We start from the raw sequence: 25,312 nt of genomic DNA on the forward strand, positions 1-25,312 counted from the left end.
TAGGTGGCGAAGTAAAATGAAGTATATCGGTAATCTCGCAGAATTTTCACAGAAACAGTTGTAGTTTGTCTTGATTTCTCCGTCTGACAAACCTGGTAGAGGCTTTTAAATTGTTAGCAAAATTAACCAAAATTCAGAAGGCTTTAGTTTTTGATTGTCGTCTGCTTTGTAAAATATTTCCCATGAAACTAGTCTTTCTCCTGCTTCTAAACAGAGATGCCAACCTTTCCGGATTCGATTCGACAAAATATCTTAAATAACGGTAGGGAAATATAAGCAAAAATTGGCAGATCTTCGGTTAATTTTGCTAAAATTTTAAAGCGCTCAACACGGCTTAAATGTAACAAAGTGGCTTAATGCATAAGGCTTTGAATTCTTATGAAGTAGGGAGGAGTAAAAACTTCATAAATCAAAATTATTGAAATAAGAATCATACATTAAAAGACAGACATTCGAAAATATTTATCCACTGTCTGGAGAAAGTAGCATCACTGAAAAAATAATTGCTTTAAGTTGATTAAAGATTATCGGATTCTTTATTGGTTTATTGGAATTACATATATTTGCAGGTTTTTTTTCTCAATTCAGGCTTACAAGAATCTGTCAAACAGAAAGACAGATAGCACAATACAGAGAAAAATAGCATGAAGATGCATCTTGGGTAACAGAGGGATTCGAACCCGCGACTTCCGAGGTTTCCACAGAGTTTGCACACGGTGATATCACATGGTCAAGGAGACCCCTGATTGGCACTGAGAATCATTAGCACAGGAAGTAGTTACCATTATGGGTAAAAGACCATTAACAAAGACATTAGACCATTCATTTATAAAGTAAGTTAACTTAGATTCGAGTAATATCATTTTTGTCAGAAATTCTGTTTCAAACTGGCGAGTGTTTCAATGATTCCATTTTTGATGCCAAATTCCAATGATGCCGAATTCCCTGTAAATCCATATTTCAAGATTTTTTTCAATATGACTGACTTTCATACAAATCGTTTTTTTCCTTTCTGAATTATTCCTGCTCTCTTAACTGAAATGTTTGTGCAAGTATATAGCTTCAATGTCAACATTTAAATGTTTCAGACGGCGTCTTTAGATTGCTATCTCCACTCTTTACGCACATGGTATTTTCCACATTACAGTCTTTCTTTGATTCAACTCTGGCAGAATTCCATGGTTGCAAGTCACCAGATGCAAAAATGATAAACGTTGTGGCAAATATGAAATAAATAGCCACTGTAGTGTAGAAAACTTTACTCCAATTTGCCATCGTCGACTGAAAGGCAAAATGAAGTAAATCAGTCACTAGCACAGAATAGTTAGACAATAATAAAAGCAAAATAATTTCTTATAAATAACTGAATGCAATGTTAGAATGACCTAACTTTTAATGTAAATTTAGCTCAGCTAAGTTAAAGAATGGTGGATTTTATTGCGTCTCAATTAGTATTTTATATAAAAAATGCTGAGTGAATGAAGCAGATAAGTGTTATTTTCAAAGTGAGTATAATCAGGTTAAGAAAAAAAAAATTGATACGGGAAGCATTTTATTATAAATTTATTAGAAATCGGGCTAATAGTCCTTTGTCTTATACCCTGAAATAAAAAACATGCAAGCATGCTTCTTCTTTTAAACACAAATGATAAATCAAGTAAAGAAAAACAAGAAATACTACTTAGGAGAATCTCAAAACGCAATGATCACGTTGTGAGACAAATGGCTTCAAAACATACCAAAAACAATAATTCGGAAGTATAGACAGTCAAGAGCTTGCAGTGCTTCCTAGTATAGAAAGCACCATTTACTAACAACTGAAGCTAAACTAACAAAATATTAGAATACTTACACCACTTTCTAGAAACACTCCCACAACTATAGGTGCTATAAAGCCAGATAAGCTAGCAATTGTGTTTGCTATACCATAAATCGTTCCTAAAAATAAAATTTTACTCTTACATTCCATTCACATCTGGTACAGTTAAAAAAAAAGCATAGTTTGGGGAGTATTTTCAAAGTTGTAGAATTATTCATATCTGCAAAAAAATATTAAGAATTTGATGATATTAGGTCTATCGGAAAATCTGCCCGCGGAAGAATACGCCCCATCATTCAAAAGGTGCCTTTATAGGAAAAAGTCGTTGAGTATTTACCTAAAAATTTATATATCATATTTACCGCTTAGTTCTGTCTGATACTTTCGTTACGAGTTTGAATACGCATACTCTTTTGAGCCATATATGTTGTATCCCTTAATGCTAGAATATAATTACTATTTAGTAAAAGGACAAAACTCACAGGGGTGAAAGCGAGACGGAAAAGAGGAAAGGGTGGTAGTAAAGCCCTTTCAATTTTAGCTAGTTTTTGGGAGGAGTTTACTTATTCTTTGTTTAACACGTTCAAGCCGGGAAAAGTGAAAATACTGGTAGAAGAACTATTTCAATATTAGATAATATTCGGGAGGAGTTAATCTATTCTCAACAATAACTATTCACTGTGAGTAAATTTACCACGGCGAAGAAGCAATTCAATATAAAAATTGCATCCGTTAAAAACAATTGGTAGTTATGATTTTTTATTATTCCCGGAAAAAAACCAAAAAATGAAATTTATTGTTACCAGTTTTTACTCCGCTGCCAAGATGAGACAATCTAAGTGACCCACCGGTGAGTCAACCCAGCGTGAACGTGTTAAACTATTCAACAACATCTATTTTTTCTTGGAAAAGAAGTAGTTTTATATATATGCTAAAATTATTAAAAAAATCTTGATAGTTACAGATATTTTATTTTTTTTCGAAAAAGATGCTGGAATGAAATGTCTTACGTACTAGTTTTTTCTCTTTTTCACCTTGCTATATTGCTATATAAGGGCTTTCAACCATGCAAACTCAGCTTAGGAGAAGGGAAAGGAGCTCAGCCAAAGCCTCCACACGGTTTTTCATAGGTAGTCATACCTGCCAACTTTTAATCCTTTCCATTATAATTTTTCCCAGTGGTATTAAAATGGAATTAAAACTTCAATTTTAAGCAAACAAATACGTTGTATTTGAGAAAACTTAAGTTGACAACCATGATAGTAACGCATATTGATATATGTGCGTAATTTTTGTAAGAATAGTGGTGATCAAAATCATTTAAAAATTAAATTTATAAAAGAAAAAAATAGTATATATTTATTACCACTTTAATATTGAAAATAAAATCTTTTAGAAATTCTGGAAGAGTTGGGAGGAATGGGTAGTCTACTCGTCGAACGAGTCATTTAATACAAAATCTAGTTAAAATAAAAAAGTGGTAGCAAATATATGCAGAAATAATTTGTTTAGTTTATGAATGTTATTGGTATACCTCATTCACTTGTCAACCACTACAGATTCAATTTTTAAATATATATGATAAATTTCTCTCCATTACTTTAATAAAAGGTTTTGGGTTCCTGCGCACAACTGGATCACTTTTTAAATAGTCTGCGCAAACTACTTATAGAAGACCGTTTTGAGGCTTTCTAATGTAGGAGGTGATGGCTCAGCTCAAGCCTTGCTCGAGACAAGACATGTTTTTACTCAGCTCCGTAGCTTTGTCATACAACAGAACAGCTCGAGGCGGAAAGGTGCAACCACCCAGCCGCCCGAAAACCCCTGACCCAGTAGAATCGGATGGAGATTACGTGGATGTTATTGAATACGATACATTTCAAGAAGATATTGCAGCCAGTAATGTTCCGCTGAAATTCCTACCATCTGGTCTTTCTATTGACTTAGTAGAGTTCTACTCTTTTTTTCCCTACAAATGAACTAAAATCTGCAAGGATATTGCTCAGTGTATTTCTTAATACATGTGAATTTGGACAGATTTACGACTATTTTCAAAGACTTCATTATAATATTACCATAGTCTGCAAAAATATGAGAGAACAACAGAAAAATGCAGCCTCAACACAGAAGAAAAAAGAGGAGCCGGAGCCAATTCATGAAACTACCACTCGACTATCACTCCTGTACCAGAGACTTTCACTTCAGTACCCGAGAATATCAATCCAGTACCAGTGATTACCACTCCAACACTCGAGATCACCTCCACCCCTGCGGGGGAAAAATGGAGACCAGTTTCGGGCTACGGCCTAAGATTCTCAAAATTTCAAAGAACCTCCTGCTAAAAAGAGGAAGAACAGGAAAAGGAAGAAAGCCATATCAACCAAGCCTAATAACAGCACTTCTGCCGCAATTTCCCACCACAGCCGGAAAAAAACATCTGTGACCTAGGAGGAGACACCCACCCAAGCTTAAGTGACTCCAACTGCTGCTAAAAAAGTCCTTCCAGCCAAGAATGAAAAAGTGCTCATTCGAGGACTCCCAGATGATTTTAATATCGACGAAATCTCCCTTGAATGAGGAAAATCAAACATTGAAGTTTCCAAAGTAGTCCAGTTCAAGAAGAAAGTGGGAGGAGCCTATACGCCACCCCCCCTCTACCTTGTTGTCATTCCTCTATTGGCCAATCAGACCAAGATCTACAACATCGAAAGTTTAAAGCAGTTCCCGATCGCCGTAGAGAAGTACCGAGGTGGAAGGAGACCAATTCAGTGTTTCAGATGCCAGGGCTTTGGACATTCTCAACGTAGCTGCACAAAAGATGCTAGATGTATGAAGTGTGCCGAAGGGCACTTTTCGTACCAATGCAAAAAGCCCAGAGATACCCCGGCCAAGTGCTGCAACTGCCTGAAGGATCACACTGCTAACTTTACTGGGCGCGAGGCTCGCCCCAGTAAAAGGAGATCATCGAACAGGGATACCACCCCAACTTTCAGTGCTCATCGACTTGTTAGCTTCATCAAAGAACTTCAAGAATTGATGAAAGATCAAAAAGTGCTAAACCTGTTCACGACTTTAATCAAGGGGAATACCCCTTCCAATTGATGTTCTACTGCCTGCAACTCATGCCTTACCTCATTAAGGAATTTTAATCTGAACTTCAAGCTTAGAACTTTGAATCACATATGACCTTTCAGTTTTGGGTCTCAACAGAATCGACGAATCGGTTAGAAGCGCTTGGCGCTTAATGCCGAGATTTCACGCATATCCAGCATCCAAAACTCAACTTCCTTCATGAAAGAACCTTTTGCCAGACTGAAAAATGAGAGTACTTAAAAGGGCCAGGGTTGAATGCCTATTTATACCAAGACGGAACAGAGTAAAAACTGGTTTGAAAGGCATTTCCTTTTAGAATTTTTTTTTTTTTTTGAGAAACATTAAATTACTGTAGCTCCCGAGATTCTTTTTATCAATTATAACGTATGCAGATATGCCAGCTACTACGCTTTTTGCAAAATATTTTATAAAATAATAGACACTTACAAACCAAATCTTTCCAAAATTTTGGTAATTTTACCAACTTTTAAGAAGCTTCTCCAAGAATATTCCTGAAATAAGTGGCGTTGTCTATAAGAATTTTTAAATCATTTATGTGTAGTGATGTGTAAAATAAGTTTAAATGAATAAAAAATAATGCATTGAAACATTAACATAGCTACCATTATAATAATTTTTTACAAAAATCGTAGAAAGTTAGCAGTCCTGCTTATATATAAAATTGCTTTTTTCCTCAAAAAAATGGGACTTCCCTACCGAAGCAGTATCGCGCGCCAAGCCAAGACCTCCTACAACTGAAAGCCTCCACACGGTTTTTTATAGGTAGTCCGATCAGACCATTGTGAAGGATATCCACTTTCCGAACGAGTCACATAATACAAAATCTAGTTAAAATAGGAAAGTGGTAGCAAATATATGACTAAAAATTTTTTTTATTTATGAATTTTATTGGTTTGCCTTATTCACTTGTCAACTGCTATAGATTCAATTCTCAAATTTATAAGATGAATTTCTTTCAATTGCTTTTACAAAAGGTTTCGGGTTCATGCGCACAGCTGGTTCACTTTTTAAATAGTCTGCACGGACTACTTATGAAAGACCGCGTGGAAGCTTTCTGATGTAGGAGGTGATGACCAAACCATCACCTCCTACGTCAGAAAGCCTCCACACGGTTTTTTTACAAGCAGTCTGCCCAGACTGTTTAAAAAGTGAATCAGTGATACGCATGAAACCAAATTCTATTTTAAAAGTAATCGAGAGAAAGTTATCAACTTTCTTATTTTTACTAGATATTCTATTAAGTGGTTCTTTCGTAAACTAGTTTACCTTCAGTGTGGTCTCATCGGACTACCTATAAGAAACCGTTTGGAGGCTTTCAGTTATAGGAGGCGTTGGTCAAGCGCTGTGAGAAGTGTGGAGGTGGCACTTTCGAATCTCGCTGTAAACCTGAATGTATTCTGTGCGAAGTTTATTTTAAAGAAGGGTTTATATGCCTAAATTGAGCATACAAGCCTGCAAATTTATGTAATTTTAATAAAACAATAAATAAAGCCTGAGAATTATCAAAATGACTGACTTATTCTCAGTTTTTGTTAAATTTTATGAGCCCAAGTAAGGCAACATAGAAGAAAGTTTCTGAATATTTAAAAAAAAAAGATTACAAACACCATTCATTTTCACAGACTTTTCTTAATATTTACGTTTTGCGCCATTTTCAAAATAATCATAGCAGTGCTGGCTTTAGATAGGCTAAACATGAGCTAATAGTCATGAGTAACAGTTGCAAACACACAGTTATAAAAATAGCATATTATTCGCAAAGAAACAAAATTTTGAAAAACCTTCGAAAAACGGCCTTAATTATATACTTTTGCAATGCTTAATCGATGTCCTTCCATTGTGGAATCTACCCTATAAAGTATTAATGAAAGTATTCGGCGTCAGTACAGGATCCACAATTATTTTCTGGCATTCAAATCTTAAATTAAACATTGCAACATAAATAGCAATTGCGAAAAACAGGATATCTTATAACAGAATATACCTTTCACTATTTTTTCTCCAAACACGTATTCTAAGTTACGCCTGTTACCTTAAACACATACGTTGATCAACGTCTAGTTTTCAAATGTCCTTTTTTCAGATGTTTAGTTTCAAACGCTCTTTTTTTAGCTTGCTGTATACATTATTTTATAGGAACTCACGTTACAAGCGATATCCAATTTCAGAAAAGTGTATTTTAAGATATGGTTGCTTTAGTTGAGCTATTGGCGACGGTCTGGGAAGCATCCCTAAGGATGATCCGAAGACATGCCATCACAATTTTGATCCTCTGCTGAGGGGATGGCACCCCAGCTTCGGTAGCTCAACAACCTGCACAAGAAGTGAAGCACTTTACGGTAGAACAGTTTCACGAGGATTAATACCGCACCCCGTCGGTTCCCTTGCAGACTGATCAAAGTGGTCACCCACTCGCTTTCTCACCGCATCCAGCGATACTTGACTTCGGTGATCTTCTGAGAACCGAGTCTTAACGATCAGTTCATCACGGGGCGGTTGCTTAAGTAAATTCCCAGTAAATTCCCCCGAAGTAAATTAGTTCCTCAAGAATTTTATCCAAAAAAAAAAGAAAAATCATTCTTAATAAATACCTGAAAAATTAGGCGTCATATCCACAGGAGTTATGTTGTATCCTGAAAATATGCAACCGTCAATACCAAGTCCAATTGTGAACAGGACAACTATGAGTTCGGGCTGACATCCCAACTGTGTTACGGCCAGCAAACAAATTGCGGGTGCAGTCATACCTAAATATATAAAACAGACATNATGAGACTACTTAGAAGGGCCAGGGTTGAAAGAATATATACACCAAGACGGAAAAGAGTAAAAACTGGTATGAACGGCATTTCCTTTTAGCATTTTTTTTGGAGAAACATTAAGTTTCTGTAGCTGCCGAGATTATTTTTAACAATTATAACACATAGAGATATGCCAGCTACTACGCTTTTTGCCAAATATTTTATAAAATAATGGACACTAACAAACCAAAGCTTTCCAAATTTTTGGTAATTTTACCAACTTTTAAAAAGTTTCTCCAAGAATATTCCTGAAATAAGTGGCGTTGAATGTAAGAACTTTTAAATCATTTATATGCAGTGATGCGTAAAATAAGTTTAAATGAGTAAAAAATAATGCATTAAAACATTAACATAGCTACCATTATAATAATTTTTTACCAAAAGCATAGAAAGTTGGCAGTCCTGCTTATATATAAAATTGCTTCTTTCCTCAAAAAAACGGGGCTTCCCTACCGAAGCAGTATCGCGCGCCCAGGCATCACCTCCTATATCAGAAAGCCTCCACTCGGTTTTTCATAAGTAGTCTGCCCAGACTGTTTAAAGAGTGAATCAGTGATGCGCATTAAGCCAAATTCTATTTCATTTTAAAAGTAATCGAGAGAAAGTTTTCATGTATATTTGAGAATTGAATCTTTGGTGGTAGACAAGTAAATTAGACAACCCAATTATATTCATAAATTTTTTAAAAAAATGGATATATATTTGCTACCACTTTCTTATTTTTACTAGATATTCTATTAAGTGGTTCTTTCGTAAACTAGTTTACCTTCATAATGGTCTGATCAGACTACCTATAAGAAACCGTGTGGAGGCTTTCAGTTATAGGAGGCGTTGGCCAAGCGCTGTGAGAAATGTGGAGGTGGCACGTTCGAATCTCGCTGCAAACCTGAATGTATTCTGTGCGATGTTCTTTTGAACAAGGGTTTATATGCCTAAATTGAGCATGCAAGCCTGCAAATCTATGTAATTTTAATAAAACAATTAAATAAAGCTTGATAATTATCAAAATTACTGACTTATTCTCAGTTTTTGTTAAATTTTATGAGCCCAAGTAAGGCAGCTTTGGAGAAAATTTCAAAATATTAAAAAAAAATTAGACTACAAATACCATTCATTTTCACAGACTTTTCTTAATATTGACGTTTTGCGCCATTTTTAAAATAATCGTAGCAGTGCTGGCTTAAGATAGGCTAAACATGAGCTAATAGTCATGAGCAACAGTTGCAAACACACAGTTATAAAAATAGCATATTATTCGCAAAGAAACAAAATTTTGAAAAATCTTCGAAAAATAGCCTTAATTATGTACCTTAGCAATGTTTAATCGATGTCTTTCCATTATGGAATCTATCCTATAAAGTGTTATTGAAAGTATTCGTCATCAATGCAGGATCCACAATTATTTTCTGGCATTCAAATCTTATATCAAACGTTGCAACTTAAATAAAGATTGTGTAAAACAGGATATCTTATAACAGAATATACCTATTACTATTTTTTCTCCAAACACGTATTCTAAGTAACGCCTGTTACCTTAAACACATACGTTGAACAACGTCTAGTTTTCAAATGTCCTTTTTTCAAATGTTTACTTTCAAACGCTCTTTTTTTAACTTGGTGTATACATTATTTTATAGGAACTCACGCTACAAGCGATATCCAATTTTAGAAAAGTGTATTTTAAGATATGGTTGCTTTAGTTGCTGATTTGGTTGGACTATTGGCGACGGTCTGGGAAGCATTCCTAAAGATGATCCGAAGACATGCCATCTCAATTTTGATCCTCTGCTGAGGGGATGACACCCCAGCTTCGGTAGCTCAACGACCTGCACGAGAAGTGGAGCCCTTTACGGTAGAACAGTTTCACGAGGGCCAATACCGCACCCCGTCGGTTCCCTTGCAGACTGATCAAAGTGGTCACCCACCCGCTTTCTCACCGCATCCAGCGATACTTGACTTCGGTGATCTTCTGAGAACCGAGTCTTAACGATCAGTTCATCACGGGGCGGTTGCTTAAGTAAATTCCCAGTAAATTCCCCCGAAGTAAATTAGTTCCTCAAGAATTTTATCCAAAAAAAAAAGAAAAATCATTCTTAATAAATACCTGAAAAATTAGGCGTCATATCCACAGGAGTTATGTTGTATCCTGAAAATATGCAACCGTCAATACCAAGTCCAATTGTGAACAGGACAACTATGAGTTCGGGCTGACATCCCAACTGTGTTACGGCCAGCAAACAAATTGCGGGTGCAGTCATACCTAAATATATAAAACAGACATGAAATATATCCATCCATTAACCACAAGAGAGAGAGAGAGAGAGCATTTTGATTCCTAACCAATGGTGTTGAACAATTTTCGAATGACTGTGATGGAAAACTTGTTGGCCTTCCTTAATTTATCAGCAGCCCATGATGCAATCCATGAAACAAACAATTGTAGAATAAAAGGTAGAGCAGACAGGAGACCATTCTAAGGAAGAAAAAAAAATTGCAAACATTTTAAAAAATATATAAACCATATGTTCAACAATTGCACTGTTATAAGAGGGAAAGTGACAATATAAAAGTATGATTAAAAAACTTCACACGCCTCAAAAATGAGCCGACTGAAAATAACAATCTACATGTTTCAATCACTCAAAAGTAGGCACCTATTTACATAACTTCTCAGACGTGAATGCGAAGAAGCAAAAGTGATTTAAACGTAAAGCGCACAGTTGCCTACAGAGCAACAGAAGAAGAAAAAAACTACTGGGGAAAGAGAGGCAAATCAGGGTAAAATACATTTCCTCGAGCTATTGAGATATGGTGAGGAGTGGATGTCGTTAACAAGGGAATCAGCCTTCGTATGAATATGAAAAGATTCCAAGACATCAAGATGAGCTGATGTGCCTGGAGTGGAAATAATTTTGATATTGTCAGAAGTGATTTTATGGCCAAGATTCTAACAATATGGAGCAATCAATGATTTTTCGTATGCTTGATGAAGGACATATCTATCGAGTTCCAAAAAAAATTTAAATTTTAAAAATCGATATCTGAAATGTCTAAATTTTAAGACGCGTCTGGTTTGTCAGACATAGCGACTGCCGCGCAGACTAGGAATATGGTTTTGCTTTTAAAGCCATTTTTAAACCTGTTAAAAATAAAATTAAATTAAAGCCTCTTAAAGACTCTCTATCGGTTTTGATAATCGCTGATGTATTTACCACATTCCTTGTCAGTGAGAGACCATCGAACAAGACAGACGTGCTTTAAAATTTAAAGTAAAAGAATATGATAGATATCAAGAATACTAGAAATCAGCAATTGCTGCACAGTGTGGGAATATTGGGCCTAAATACAATTTCAACAGTTCTGAAATATTTCCACCCCAGTTACATCAGCTCATCTTGATGTCCTGGAATCTTGTTTTATTCATATGACTATTGATTCCTTTGTCAACGACATTAGTTCCGCAACACGTGGAAATACATTTTACATATGGAAATACATTTTACCTAGATTTGCCACTTTTTTTTTGTTCTGTTACTTTATATTTTTATTCTCCTTTGGCTAATGTGATTTTCCTAATTTTGTTTTCCATTTTTTTCTTAGCAGTTTGCCGTTTTATCGCTATTTCAAATCACTTTCGTTTCTTTTCATTCACGTCAGGCAAGTTCTGAAAATGGGTGCCTCATTTTTGAGTGCTCGTAACTTGTCGAATGCTATTTTAATCAACATATTTTTGAAGCGAATAAAGGTTTTTATCTTATTACTTCAGTTCATTGATTTACTTACTATTAGCTAATTATTATGAATCAAGCATCACTTACCGCAGCTAAATTAAAATGAAGAATGGTGCTGAGATACGTTGGTAACTCTGTCATCAACATGAGATATCCAAAATTGTGTCCAACCATGGCAAATGCAAATGCCCACACAGGTNAATATTATTAAAATGTGTTTTTTAATACATTAAACTCGAAATCATCCTTGGGAGCGTGTTCTTTCGATTCGAAATGTTAAACTGCCAACTGAATTATTTGATTATTATAATTATTATTTCATGCGAAGTGGCGGCCGGGATAACCTGAATGGCAGGACACTGAACTCACGTTCGTGTGAGTTCGACTGAAGACTCACCGTGTAGTTAATGGTGGCAAGTGCACGTTAAATCTGTTGGGACACAAAGTCCTCCATGTTACCATAACAAATCGTACCTCCGGGAGTCATGAATTGGAGATTGATCGTTCTCTGGTTAAGATCAAAATTACGATCTGTGGATGAATGTATGTATGAATCGGTCCGCCCTAAAAACGGGTGCGACGTATATGTGTGTCAGAAGTCGAATTCTTGGCCATAGATGGCGCAACTGGAAAACAAGAACAATCACACCCCCACTGCCTTACTGGCCGACGACTACAAAAAAAAATTCACAGCGCAGAAATTTAAAATTTCTATAGCTTAAAGCAGGGAAATCAATTACTCACCTGTTTTCAAAATATTTTAATAATGTAAGAGTTTTGGTTAATTTTGCTAACACTTGTCGTTGTTACGGTGACTGACAGAAATCAGGGGAATGTCGACTGTCACCGGCGAATGTCAACAACCACATAGTCGCTTTAGTGAATGTCCACTGACGATAGATTAAAAGAGACATCAGTGTTCGGAGTACCGGTTAAGTGCATACTGGTCAGTGGTACTTGACCTCAAGAAAACATTGATGTAGTTCATGCCGGACAATTATATACCGGGCAGTGGCACGTACCTAGACCCAGTATATATTTCGGACATTTATCAAAGCGACTATGATTTTCAACATTCACCGTTGGAAATCAACAACCACCCATTTCATCCATTCAAAGTAATATATTCATTATTCTAAAAAAGTAGAAATAACCTCAAAAAATATGAGTGAACTAACCTTATCGGATGGTTCGTCTTGATTTTGTTCAATATAAAGCAGCTCCTCTTTGGAGATACTTGGATGTAAAGCTGGTGTTTCATACATAAAGAGGAACCAACAAATGCACCACGTGACACCAATTCCACCTGAAATGCAATGTAAAGCTCTCTATTTAAAAAGTTTCTTGCATTTATGTGAACTATCAGTAGTTGTTACGTATTTGATATTTTTTAATTAAATTATGAATCACCATAATCTGGGATTGCATAAATCATTCATCAGCTTTCCAAAGCCTGATTGTTTACAAGTACTTGTGATACATTAAAACGGCACTCTTCCATTATGTACTATAGTTATTCAGTACCTGCCGTTATCTGGTCTGAGAGTGTAACGGAGAAGAGAAAAAAATAGGTCCTGTGTTAACCTTTGCCAAAGCCAGTAGTCCTAGTTACTTATGTAAATCACAGATGAAGAGTAGGCGTCATGATCCTTTTTTTAGAAGTTTTATTACTTCATTCGCTATCAAATTGTAGAAAGTAAAACAGTTGCGTCTCTGAAAAACTAAAGTGGTAACTAGTGAATAGGATGCTCGTGGCATCCTTGCGATGTGGTTATCTGGTACACAGGGATACTACAGTCGACCGAAAATTTAAAAATGTGGTCAAAACTCCCTTCATTTTTATTCATTTACTATCTTTTTAACTTGTCTTTCTAACAACCACTAGGACTTAGATTGAAAATTATTCATATTTAAAGCAAAAAGTAACGACGCTAACACCTGATGGGAAAAAGTCGCTAACGGTCTCAGACGCTCAGATAAGTTCTGATGACGACGATGATGTTCATGATGATCGGGTCATACACTTTCAATAGTAAATTAAAAAACAAAATGCTTTAAAAAGTTGTTAATATGAATATTTTGATTTCTTTTGATTAATTTCAAATTTCAACCATATTTTTACACAAAAGAAAAAAAAAATTGGGTTTATTCCCCCAAAATAGGAAGAGAGCAGACAATACTTTAAAATTTTTTTTAATATATAGCTTAACCGCTAAAATGGTTTAAGGTAATGTAACGCTAATGTTATTTCAATGCGTTACATTTGCCTCGGTCGTCGAATTGAAATGAATCTTTCATGGAAAGTTTATTTCCATAGGCTCAAAGAAAAAATATGTTATGTAAAGGGAAATTTTCATGAAATAAAAAATAATAATTTATTTGTTAATGATGAAAACAGTTTTTAGAATACTTGTAAGATGCAAAAATATTTAATTCTGTATTTCGGATTGTTTTAAACATAAACCTAACTTTACACACCATGTGACAATTAGTTCACTAATGGGATATGTACAGCGTGACTACGAGTGTACTTTTTAATATGTGTACTATGTATCAAGAATTTGGTGGTTGTATGTATCGTTCCATATTTAAGCGGTGCTTGTACATTTCATACTTGTATATAAATTGTCCTCTGGGGCCAGGATAGGCTGGTTGGCAAGACACTGGACTCACTTTCGAATCCAACCGGCTGAAGATTCCCCCTATAGCAGGGATGGCGAACCTTTATACACCAACGTGCCATTTTTTCTAAAAAAATTGTTTGATGAGGTCATGGACGTGCCGTCAAATAATTTTGACTTCGTGATTATTGGATATACTATCAACTCAAAACTCTTTAATGACATTGAAAAAAAAACATTTTGCACTGTCTCAGTTATACGCGTAATTCAACTTAAAGTACAGTGTGACTTCTGTTGTTGCAGATTAGATGACAAATAACTTATATTAGATTGAAAGATGTTAGTTTAAGCAGGACTGTTGATTTTTTTGCTAGTTATTTATTGTTAGCTTATTTTTTATGATCATTAATTGTTTTTTTAAGCAGTAATTGTTAATTTTTTATTAATAATTGCATATTATTTTGTGTGTTTTTTGTGAATTTTAATTTAATTGTTACATATGCATCTTAGTGTAATACCATTTGTGTAATAACAAATGTGATCGGTGGCGTGCCCGAAATATTGTGTCGGGTGAAATAAATGGCACGCGTGCCATTGGTTCGCCATCCCTGCCCTATAGTAAATGGTGACTGGCGCATGTTAAATCTGTCGGGTCATAAAACCCGACGTATTTAACCAGATGCGTTTATGGGTCCGCCAGTATGTGTGTGGCAGAAGTTGAATTCTTGGCGATAGATGGCGGCACTGGAAAACAAGAACAATCACACCCCACCTGCCTTAATGTCCTTTGCAACTGGATAAATTATTTAGGCTATTTAAGCATACTGTAATGTGCACTTAGTAAAAAATGAAAGAAGGGAGATCAGAAAAATGAAAAATACTTTTGGTGGTTTTAGAACCATACTGACATGAAAGGCTGATACAAGGTTTTATTTCATATGAAAGGTTCATCCATTTAATTTCGGTTGACGTGCATACACAGTTGGAACAAATCTTTATCGCGGTGCGTTATGACGTCGTATTAAATAAAAAAAATTATACTGACAATGAAATATTAAAAATCCAATAAAATTCAGCAAGAGTATTATTTAGTGGTATGTTTACTTCAAACTATCAAAAGAAAGAAACCGCTAAATATTTTATAGTATGTAGCGGTGAGACTGTGGAGAAGTCAGAGAACAGGCCTAGAATCAGAAAGGTTCTGGGTTCGAATCCCCGAGCAAGGCATGGATGTTCTTTCATTATCTGTTCTTAGTGTGGGAGCAACGTTGATCCACCTAATAGGATTCCCCTGAAAGAATGCTCAACAAATCTGCCCTGTAAATCCTGAGTTGACGAATGGTTAACACAGGCTTGCATTGGAAGTGATATATATATTTATAATAATATATACAAAAACTGAGAATAAGGCATTAATTTTGATAAGTTTCATCCAGGTGGTAAAATGTCGGCAAATTCGCGATTTTTAAGAAAGTTTAATATATTTAAAAATATTAAAGTTTTCTGCCTGTATATAGATTATAAGATTTCTGAAATTAAAGCACGTGCTTAACTAATTAAGTTCAAAAACAATCAATTTACATACAGCAGATAATACTATCGATGTTATATCTCACAAAAAGAAATGGTTATGTTCTGACAAAAGTTTTACGAACATTCTATTTGTTGTAAAACTTTCTGTTTCTGATCTTTATCACTGAAAAAAATATTTATTTCATAAAATAAGCTAAAACATTGATAAAATATGAAAAATAATAAAAAATAATGACAAGAGAAGTAAATTATTAAAAATATTTTTCAAAAGTATTTAAAGAAAAATTTTCTTAATTGTCTGAAAAATAAATAAAAAAATAGTAAAAATCTGGAAAACAAAATAAAGAAAAGATGTAATTTCTTCATCAGCTAACACGATTAATCCACAAAAAGGAGTAATTTTCAATATTGTATCAATATGGCCAAATATATCAATACAATAGTGTGAGGAGCACACAAAAAATTTTTCATAAAAANTAATCGGAACTTTAAGCTTAGAACTTTGAATCACATATGACTTTTTAGTTTTATGTCTCAACAGAATCGACGAATCGGTTAGAAGCGCTTCGCGCTTAATGCCGAGATTTCACTCATATCCAGCATCCAAAACTCAACTTCTTTTATGAAAGAACCTTTTGCTAGACTGAAAAATGAGAGTACTTAGAAGGGCCAGGGTTGAAAGAATATATACACCAAGACGGAAAAGAGTTAAAACTGGTATGAAAGGCATTTCCCTTTAGCATTTTTTTTTTGAGAAACATTAAGTTTCTGTAGCTGCCGAGATTATTTTTAACAATTATAACACATAGAGATATGCCAGCTACTACGCTTTTTGCCAAATATTTTATAAAATAATAGACACTAAAAAACCAAAGCTTTCCAAATTTTTGGTAATTTTACCAACTTTTAAATGCCATTACAATTTTGATCCTCTGCTGAGGGGATGGCACCCTAGCTTCGGTAGCTCAACGACCTGCACGAGAAGTCGAGCACTTTAGGGTAGAACAGTTTAACGAGGACCAATACCGCACCCCGACGGTTCCCTTGCAGACTGGTCAAAGTGGTCACCCACCCGCTTTCTCACCGCATCCAGCGATACTTGACTTCGGTGATCTTCTGAGAACCGTGTCACAACGATCAGTTAGTTCATCGCGGGGCGGTTGCCTAAGTAAATTCCCCCAAAGTAAAATAGTTCCTCAAGAATTTTATGCGAAAAAGGAAGAAAAATCATTCTTGATAAATACCTGAAAAATTAGGAGTCATATCCACAGGAGTTATATTGTACCCTGAAAATATGCAACCGTCAATACCAAGTCCAATTGTGAACAGGACAACTATGAGTTCGGGCTGACATCCCAACTGCGTTACGGCCAACAAACAAATTGCGGGTGCAGTCATACCTAAATATATAAAACAGACATGAAATATATCCATCCATTAACCACAAGAGAGAGAGAGAGCATTTTGATTCCTAACCAATGGTGTTGAACAATTTCCGAATGACTGTGATGGAAAACCTGTTGGCCTTCCTTAGTTTATCAGCAGCCCATGATGCAATCCATGAAACAAACAATTGTAGAATAAAAGGTAGAGCAGACAGGAGACCATTCTAAGGAAGAAAAAAAAATTGCAAACATTTTAAAAAATATATAAACCATATGTTCAACAATCGCAGTGTTATAAGAGGGAAAGTGACAACATAAAAGTATGATTAAAACACTTCACACGCCTCAAAAATGAGCTGACTGAAAATAACAATCGACGTGTTTCAATCACTCAAAAGCATATATGGCAACGTTACTTTTAAAAAGTAACGAGTAAAAGTACACGTATTTTTAAAAAAAAAGCAACGAGTAAAAAGTAAAAAGTTCTTATTTTAAAAAGTAACGAGTAAAAAGTACAAGTCGAAGTACAAGTACTAAACAAAAAAAGTAACGATTTAAAAGTACATTTCTAGGAAATCGAAAATTCAAAATAACCTAAAATTTTATTGAATAATATTCTTATGTTCTTTAATGTTTTTGCAAAGCTGTTGCTATCTATTTAATTATTTTTAATTTTGAAAGTTATGGATATTAATTTATTTTTAAATTCGGAAGAATATTATAATATAATTTTATAATATAATCGTATAATATAATTTTAAAATCAAATATAATTTTAGTATCAAACTTTTTATGGATTTGGACGAAAAAGAAATTTTATCTATTGATTTTAATTTATTTAAATTACCATTGATTTGAAATTATTTTACTCTTTAGAAACGCGTTTTAAAAGCACAGACATAAGCAAAGCAAACACGGGGTTTCAGATAGCTTTGTGATCTTTGAGCTAGTAAAAAATAATTGAATGTGCAGTATAAGTTGAAACAGAAAGTATTTTAACACGAAGTTAGCTGTGAATGCATATATATTGCACATTAATTTTATAAATTAAAAAAACATAAGCATTTATTTTTAAATTTAATTTCTTTTTTTTTTAGAAAGCTTATCGAGTTTTAGAAAAAAAGTAACGATTTCATTCGATATTTCCGCTACAAATACTTGTACTTTTTCCCTAAAAAAGTAACGAAAGTACAAGTAAAAGTACTAAATTCAAAAAGTAACGAAGTACAAGTAAAAGTACCGGTGGTACAAGTAACGAAAGTAAAAGTACTGCCATATATGTTCAAAAGTAGGCGCCTATTTTCATAACTTCTCAGACGTGAATGCGAAGAAGCAAAAGTGATTTAAATGTAAAACGTACAGTTGCCTACAGAGCAACAGAAGAAAAAAAAACTACTGGGGAAAGCGAGGCAAATCAAGGTAAAATACATTTCCTCGAACTATTGAGATATGGTGAGGAGTGGATGTCGTTAACAAGGGAATCAGCCTTCTTATGAATATGAAAAGATTCAAAGACATCAAGATGAGCTGATGTGCCTGGAGTGGAAATAATTTTGATATTGTCAGAAGTGCTTTTATGTCCGAGATTCCAACAATATGGAGCAATCAATGATTTTTTGTATTCTTGAAGGACATATCTATCGAGTTCCAAAAAAAATCTAAATTTTAAAAATTAATATCTAAAATGTCTAAATTTTAAGATGCGTCTGGTTTGTCCGACGTAGCGAAGGCCGCACAGACTAGGAATATGGTTTTGGTTTTAAAGCCATTTTTAGGCCTGTTAAAAGAAATTAAATTAAATTAAAGCCTCTTAAAGACCCTATCGATTTTGATAATCGCTGATGTATTTACCACATTCCTTATCAGTGAGAGACCATCGAACAAGTCAGACTTGCTTTAAAATTTAAAGTAAAATAATATGATAGATATCAAGAATACTAGAACTCAGCAATTGCTGCACAGTGTTGGAATATTGGGCCTAAATACAATTTCAACAGTGCTGAAATATTTCCACCCCAGTTACTTCAGCTCATCTTGATGTCCTGGAATCTTGTTTTATTCAAATGACTTTTGATTCCTTTGTCAACGACATTAGTTCCGCAACACGTGGAAATACATTCATATGGAAATACATTTTACCTAGATTTGCCACTTTTTTTTGTTCTGTTACTTCATATTTTTATTCTTCTTCGGCTAATGTGATTTTCCCAATTTTGTTTTCCATTTTTTTCTTAGCAGTTTGCCGTTTTATCGCTGTTTCAAATCACTTTCGTTTCTTTTCATTCACGTCAGGCAAGTTCTGAAAATGGGCGCCTCATTTTTGAGTGCTCGTAACTTGTCGAATGCTATTTTAATCAACATATTTTTGAAGCGAATAAAGGTTTTTAAATAGAGTAGTATCTTATTACTTCAGTTCATTGATTTACTTACTATTAGCTAATTATTATGAATCAAGCATCACTTACCGCAGCTAAATTAAAATGAAGAATGGTGCTGAGATACGTTGGTAACTCTGTCATCAACATGAGATATCCAAAATTGTGTCCAACCATAGCAAATGCAAATGCCCATACAGGTGCAGATGTTATTATATTTTTCCATGGAATGGAGACTTTCTAAAATCAGAAAAAATTATTTATGTTATGGGAGGTTTTTGCATCCGTAGAAGTTACTTATAGAGAAGCATTTATATGGTTGAAAAAATATTATTAAAATGTTTTTTTAATACATTAAACTCGAAATATCATCGTTGGGAGCGTGTTCTTTTGATTCGAAAAGATAAACTGCCAACTGAATTATTTGATTATTATAATTATTATTTCACGTGAAGTGGCGGCCGGGATAACCTGAATGGCAGGACGCTGAACTCACGTTCGTGTGAACGGGAGTTCGACTGAAAACTCACCGTGTAGTTAATGGTGGCAAGTGCACGTTAAATCTGTTGGGTCACAAAGTCCTCTATGTTACCATAACAAATCGTACCTCCAGGAGTCATGAATTGGAGATTGATCGTTCTCTGGTTAAGATCAAAATTATGATCTGTGGATGAATGAAAGGATGTATGAATGGGTCCGCCCTAAAAACGGGTGTGACGTATATGTGTGTCAGAAGTCGAATTCTTGGCCATAGATGGCGCAACTGGAAAACAAGAACAATCACACCCCCACTGCCTTACTGGCCGATGACTACAACAAAAAATTCACATCGCAGAAATTTAAAATTTCTATAGCTTAAACAAGGAAATCAATTACTCACCTGTTTTCAAAGGATTTTAATAATGTAAGAGTTTTGGTTAATTTTGCTAACACTTGTCGTTGTTACCGTGACTGACAGAAATCAAGGGAATGTTGACTGTCACCGGCGAATGTCAACAACCGCATAGTCACTTTAGCGAATGTCCACTGAAGATAGATTAGGAGAGACATCAGTGTTCGGAGTACCGGTTAAGTGCATATTGGTCAGTGGTACTTGACCTTAAGAAAACATTGATGTAGTTCATACCGGGCAATTATATACCGGGCAGTGGCACGTACCTAGACCCAATATATATTTCGAACATTTATCAGAGCGACTATGTGATTTTCAACTTTCACCGTTGGAAATCAACAACCACCCATTTCATCCATTCACAGTAACATATTCACTATTCTAAAAAAGTAGAAATTACTTCAAACAATATGAGTGAACTAACCTTATCGGATGGTTCGTCTTGATTTTGTTCAATATAAAGCAGCTCTTCTTTGGAGATACTTGGATGTAAAGCTGGTGTTTCATACATAAAGAGGAACCAACAAATGCACCACGTGACACCAATTCCACCTGAAATGCAATGTAAAGCTCTCTATTTAAAAAGTTTCTTGCATTTATGTGAACTATCAGTAGTTGTTACGTATTTGATATTTTTTAATTAAATTATGAATCACCATAATCTGGGATTGCATAAATCATTCATCAGCTTTCCAAAGCCTGATTGTTTACAAGTACTTGTGATACATTAAAACGGCACTCTTCCATTATGTACAATAGTTATTCAGTACCTGCGGTTATCTAGTCTGAGAGTGTAATGAAGAAGAGAAAAAATAGGTCTTGTGTTAGCCTTTGCCAAAGCCAGTAGTCCTAGTTACTTATGTAAATCACACATGAAGAGTAGGCGTCATGATCCTTTTTTTACAAGTTTTATTACTTCATTCGCTATCAATTTGTAGAAAGTAAAACAGTTGCGTTCTCTGAAAATGTATAAAGCGGTAACTAGTGAATAGGATGCTCGTGGCATCCTTGCGATGTGGTTATCTGGTACACAGGGGTACTGCAGTCGACTGAAAATTCAAAAATGTGGTCAAAACTCCATTCATTTTTATTCATTTACTATCTTTTTAACTAGTCTTTCAAACAACCACTAGTACTTAGATTGAAAATTATTCATATTTAAAGGCCTGGTTTCTTAGGACAGGACGCCGTCAGCTGGAAATCAGCTTTAATCTCTGATTGGTCCATTTGTGAGTTTGATAATATACGTCATCGAACGCTCATCTTGAACTACAATTGCCGTTCAACTCAACTGCAGTTGGATTACAACGTGACGTTAATCACAGAAGCAATGGCGGACAGCATCCAACAGCACATTGAAATCAGCCAAGATTTTGATTTTGACATTAAATATAGCTTCTTCATTAAACATAGCACTCTTCATTTAGCTCAGCTATAATGTGTTTTTTCTTGGATAAAGTCATTATTTGTTCTCTAAAACACTGGCCGACAAAAACAAAATCAATTCAAATTCAAAAGAAATATTTGTTTACGTTATTAACGCATGCGCAATGAGAGATAATGTCTGCGTTGGACCGACTGCTCACGCCGAGCTAACAAAATGGTATTTTTATGGCGTCAAAATTATATCACTTAACGCTGACGCCTAGTTAAGACGCTTTTCTTAAGATACCATGCCTTGAGCTAACAAACCAATATTTTGTTGGCGTCAGGATAACGTCAACTTAACGCTGACGCCCAGATAAGGCGCTTGTTCTAAGAAACCTGGCCTTAAAGCAAAAAGTGCCGACGCTAACACATGATGGGAAAAAGTCGCTAACGGTCTCAGACGTTCAGATAAATTCTGATGACGACGATGATGTTGATGATGAACGGGTCATACACTTATAACAGTNTATTATGAATCAAGCATCACTTACCGCAGCTAAATTAAAATGAAGAATGGTGCTGAGATACGTTGGTAACTCTGTCATCAACATGAGATATCCAAAATTGTGTCCAACCATAGCAAATGCAAATGCCCATACAGGTGCAGATGTTATAATATTTTTCCATGGAATGGGGACTTTCTAAAATATAAAAAAAATATTTATGTTATGGGAGGTTTTTGCATCCGTAGAAGTTACTTACAGAGAAGCATTTATATGATTGAAAAAATATTATTAAAATGTGTTTTTTAATACATTAAACTCGAAATCATCCTTGGGAGCGTGTTCTTTCGATTCGAAATGTTAAACTGCCAACTGAATTATTTGATTATTATAATTATTATTTCATGCGAAGTGGCGGCCGGGATAACCTGGATGGCAGGACACTGAACTCACGTTCGTGTGAACAAACGTGAGTTCGACTGAAGATTCACTGTGTAGTTAATGGTGGCAAATGCACGTTAAATCTGTTGGGTCACAAAGTCCTCCATGTTACCCTAACAAATCATACCTCCGGGAGTAATGAATTGGAGATTGATCGTTCTCTGTTTAAGATCAAAATTACGATCTATGGATGAATGAATGGATGTACGAATGTGTCCGCCCTAAAAACGGGTGTGACGTATATGTGTGTCAGAAGTCGAGTTCTTGGCCATAGATGGCACAACTGGAAAACAAGAACAATCACACCCCCACTGCCTTACTGGCCGACGACTACAACAAAAAATTCACATCGCTGAAATTTAAAATTTCTGTAGCTTAAAACAAGGAAATCAATTACTCACCTGTTTTCAAAAGATTTTAATAATGTAAGAGTTTTGGTTAATTTTGATAACACTTGTCGTTGTTACCGTGACTGACAGAAATCAAGGGAATATCGACTGTCACAGGCGAATGTCAACAACCATATAGTCGCTTTAGTGAATGTTCACTGAGGATAGATTAGGAAAGACATCAGTGTTCGGAGTACCGGTTAAGTGCATACTGGTCAGTGGTACTTGATCACATTGATGTAGTTCATACCGGGCAATTTTATACGGGGCCGTGGCATGTACCTAGACCCAGTATATATTTCGGACATTTATCAAAGCGACGATGATTTTCAACATTCACCGTTGGAAGTCAACAACCACCCATTTCATCCATTCACAGTAACATATTCACTATTCTAAAAAAAGTATAAATAACCTCAAAAAATATGAGTGAACTGACCTTATCGGATGGTTCGTCTTGATTTTGTTCAATATAAAGCAGCTCTTCTTTGGAGATACTTGGATGTAAAGCTGGTGTTTCATACATAAAGAGGAACCAACACATGCACCACGTGACACCAATTCCACCTGAAAAGCAAAGTAAAGCTCTCTATTTAAAATGTTTCTTGCATTTATATGAACTATCAGTAGTTGTTACGCATTTGATATTTTTTAATTAAATTATGAGTCACCATAATCTGGGATTGCATAAATCATTCATTAGATTTCCAAAGCCTGATTGTTTACTAGTACTTGAGATACATTAAAACGGCACATCACTCTTCCATTATGTACTATAGTTATTCAGTATCTGCGGTTATCTGGTCTGAGAGTGTAACAGAGAACCGCAGGTAAAACAAGAACAATCACACCCCACCTGCCTTAATGTCCTTTGTAACTGGATAAATTATTTAGTTTATTTAAGCATACTGTAATGTGCAGTTAGTAAACAATAAAAGAAAGGAGGTCAGAAAAATGAAAAATACTTTTGGTGGTTTTAGAACCAATTGAAATACTGACATGTAAGTCTGATACAAAGTTTTATTTCACATGAAAGGTTCATCTATTAAATTTCAGTTGATGTGCTTACACAGTTGGAACAAATCTTTACTGCGGTGCGTTATGACGTCGTATAAAATAAAATAAAATAAATTATATTGACAATTAAATATTAAAAATCCAATAAAATTCAGCAAGAGTATTATTTGGTGGTATGTTTACTTCAAACTATCAAAAGAAAAAAAACCGCTAAATATTTTATAGTATGTAGCGGTGAGACTGTGTAGAGGTCAGAGAACAGGCCTAGAATCAGAAAGGTTCTGGGTTCGAATCCCCGAGCAAGGCATGGATGTTCTTTCATTATCTGTTCTTAGTGTGGGAGCAACGTTGATCCACCTAATAGGATTCCCCTGAAAGAATGCCCAACAAATCTGCCCTGTAAATCCTGAGTTGACGAATGGTTAACACAGGCTTGCATTGGAAGTGATATATATATTTATAATAATATATACAAAAACTGAGAATAAGGCATTAATTTTGATAAGTTTCATCCAGGTGGTAAAATGTCGCCAAATTGGCGATTTTTAAGAAAGTTTAATATATTTAAAAATATTAAAGTTTTCTGTCTGTATCTAGATTATAAGATTTCTGAAATTAAAGCACGTGCTTAACTAATTAAGTTCAAAAACAATCAATTTACATACAGCAGATAATACTATCGATGTTATATCTCACAAGGAGAAATAGTTATGTTCTGACAAAAGTTTTACGAAAATTCTATTTGTTGTGAAACTTTCTGTTTCAGATCTTTATAACTGAAAAAAATATTTATCTCAAAAATATCAATTATGAGAAGGCAGAGATTCACTTCATATTTTAACAGGTACGTGATGGAAGGGAGGAGGGAAGCTTCGAGGGCCAGGTGTCCAATAACCATTACAAACTCGGACTCTTAAGTATTGATATATTTGCTTCGAAACATTCACAAACTTTAGCTACTAAAATATGTGGATATTTAGAAGCAAATAGTTTTAAATTTCTCGTGATTTGTGATTCTGGAAAAGGCTCGAGGACAATGTATTTCTTTTTTTTTCCTTTCGAAATGATAACGAAACTTGTTTTAAGTTTTCATACGAGACAATAACAAGAATATCTATTTATCTTAGTGTTTCGCTTCCATTTCAAATATTAAACCTGATCGTGAGACCTCAGCTTACTTTCTCACCTTAGAATTTCACATCTCAGACTTATCATTGAAACAATTGCAGCTACCACTTTAACTGGTTGCTACTTTTTAAAATGTTTTATTTGAATTAAATTTTGAATTCTGCCAAATATGAAGTCGCTAACGGTCTCAGACGT

At 34.9% G+C, this 25,312-nt stretch overlaps 3 protein-coding genes across 3 annotated transcripts in view; all 3 read right to left on the minus strand.

The window, feature by feature from the left end:
• Positions 1-513: 513 nt before the first annotated feature.
• On the minus strand, positions 514-20,839 carry LOC107448541 (putative inorganic phosphate cotransporter). Its single transcript, XM_043056319.2, has 6 exons — positions 20,696-20,839; positions 19,470-19,619; positions 17,096-17,228; positions 16,864-17,019; positions 1,853-1,938; positions 514-1,281 (listed from the first exon to the last, which is right to left on the minus strand). Exons 1-6 carry the CDS (start codon positions 20,780-20,782, stop codon positions 1,069-1,071), a joined length of 825 nt encoding a protein of 274 aa, XP_042912253.2. The 5' UTR covers positions 20,783-20,839; the 3' UTR covers positions 514-1,068.
• On the minus strand, positions 5,400-11,664 carry LOC139426949 (putative inorganic phosphate cotransporter). Its single transcript, XM_071187151.1, has 5 exons — positions 11,553-11,664; positions 10,075-10,207; positions 9,839-9,994; positions 7,525-7,680; positions 5,400-5,443 (listed from the first exon to the last, which is right to left on the minus strand). Exons 1-5 carry the CDS (start codon positions 11,637-11,639, stop codon positions 5,400-5,402), a joined length of 576 nt encoding a protein of 191 aa, XP_071043252.1. The 5' UTR covers positions 11,640-11,664.
• A 1,336-nt stretch (positions 20,840-22,175) lies between the features above and the next one.
• The window catches only part of LOC139426707 (sialin-like), a gene marked incomplete in the record, with an annotated part of 9,048 nt that continues 5,911 nt past the window's right edge, over positions 22,176-25,312 (minus strand). Inside the window, 2 exon segments of the mRNA XM_071186462.1 lie at positions 22,176-22,340; positions 23,412-23,539. Of these exon segments, the coding sequence (XP_071042563.1) occupies positions 22,176-22,340; positions 23,412-23,539 (293 nt within the window).

Source organism: Parasteatoda tepidariorum, chromosome 10 (genome assembly GCF_043381705.1).
Source record: "Parasteatoda tepidariorum isolate YZ-2023 chromosome 10, CAS_Ptep_4.0, whole genome shotgun sequence".
In the NCBI taxonomy this organism is placed as follows: domain Eukaryota; kingdom Metazoa; phylum Arthropoda; class Arachnida; order Araneae; family Theridiidae; genus Parasteatoda; species Parasteatoda tepidariorum.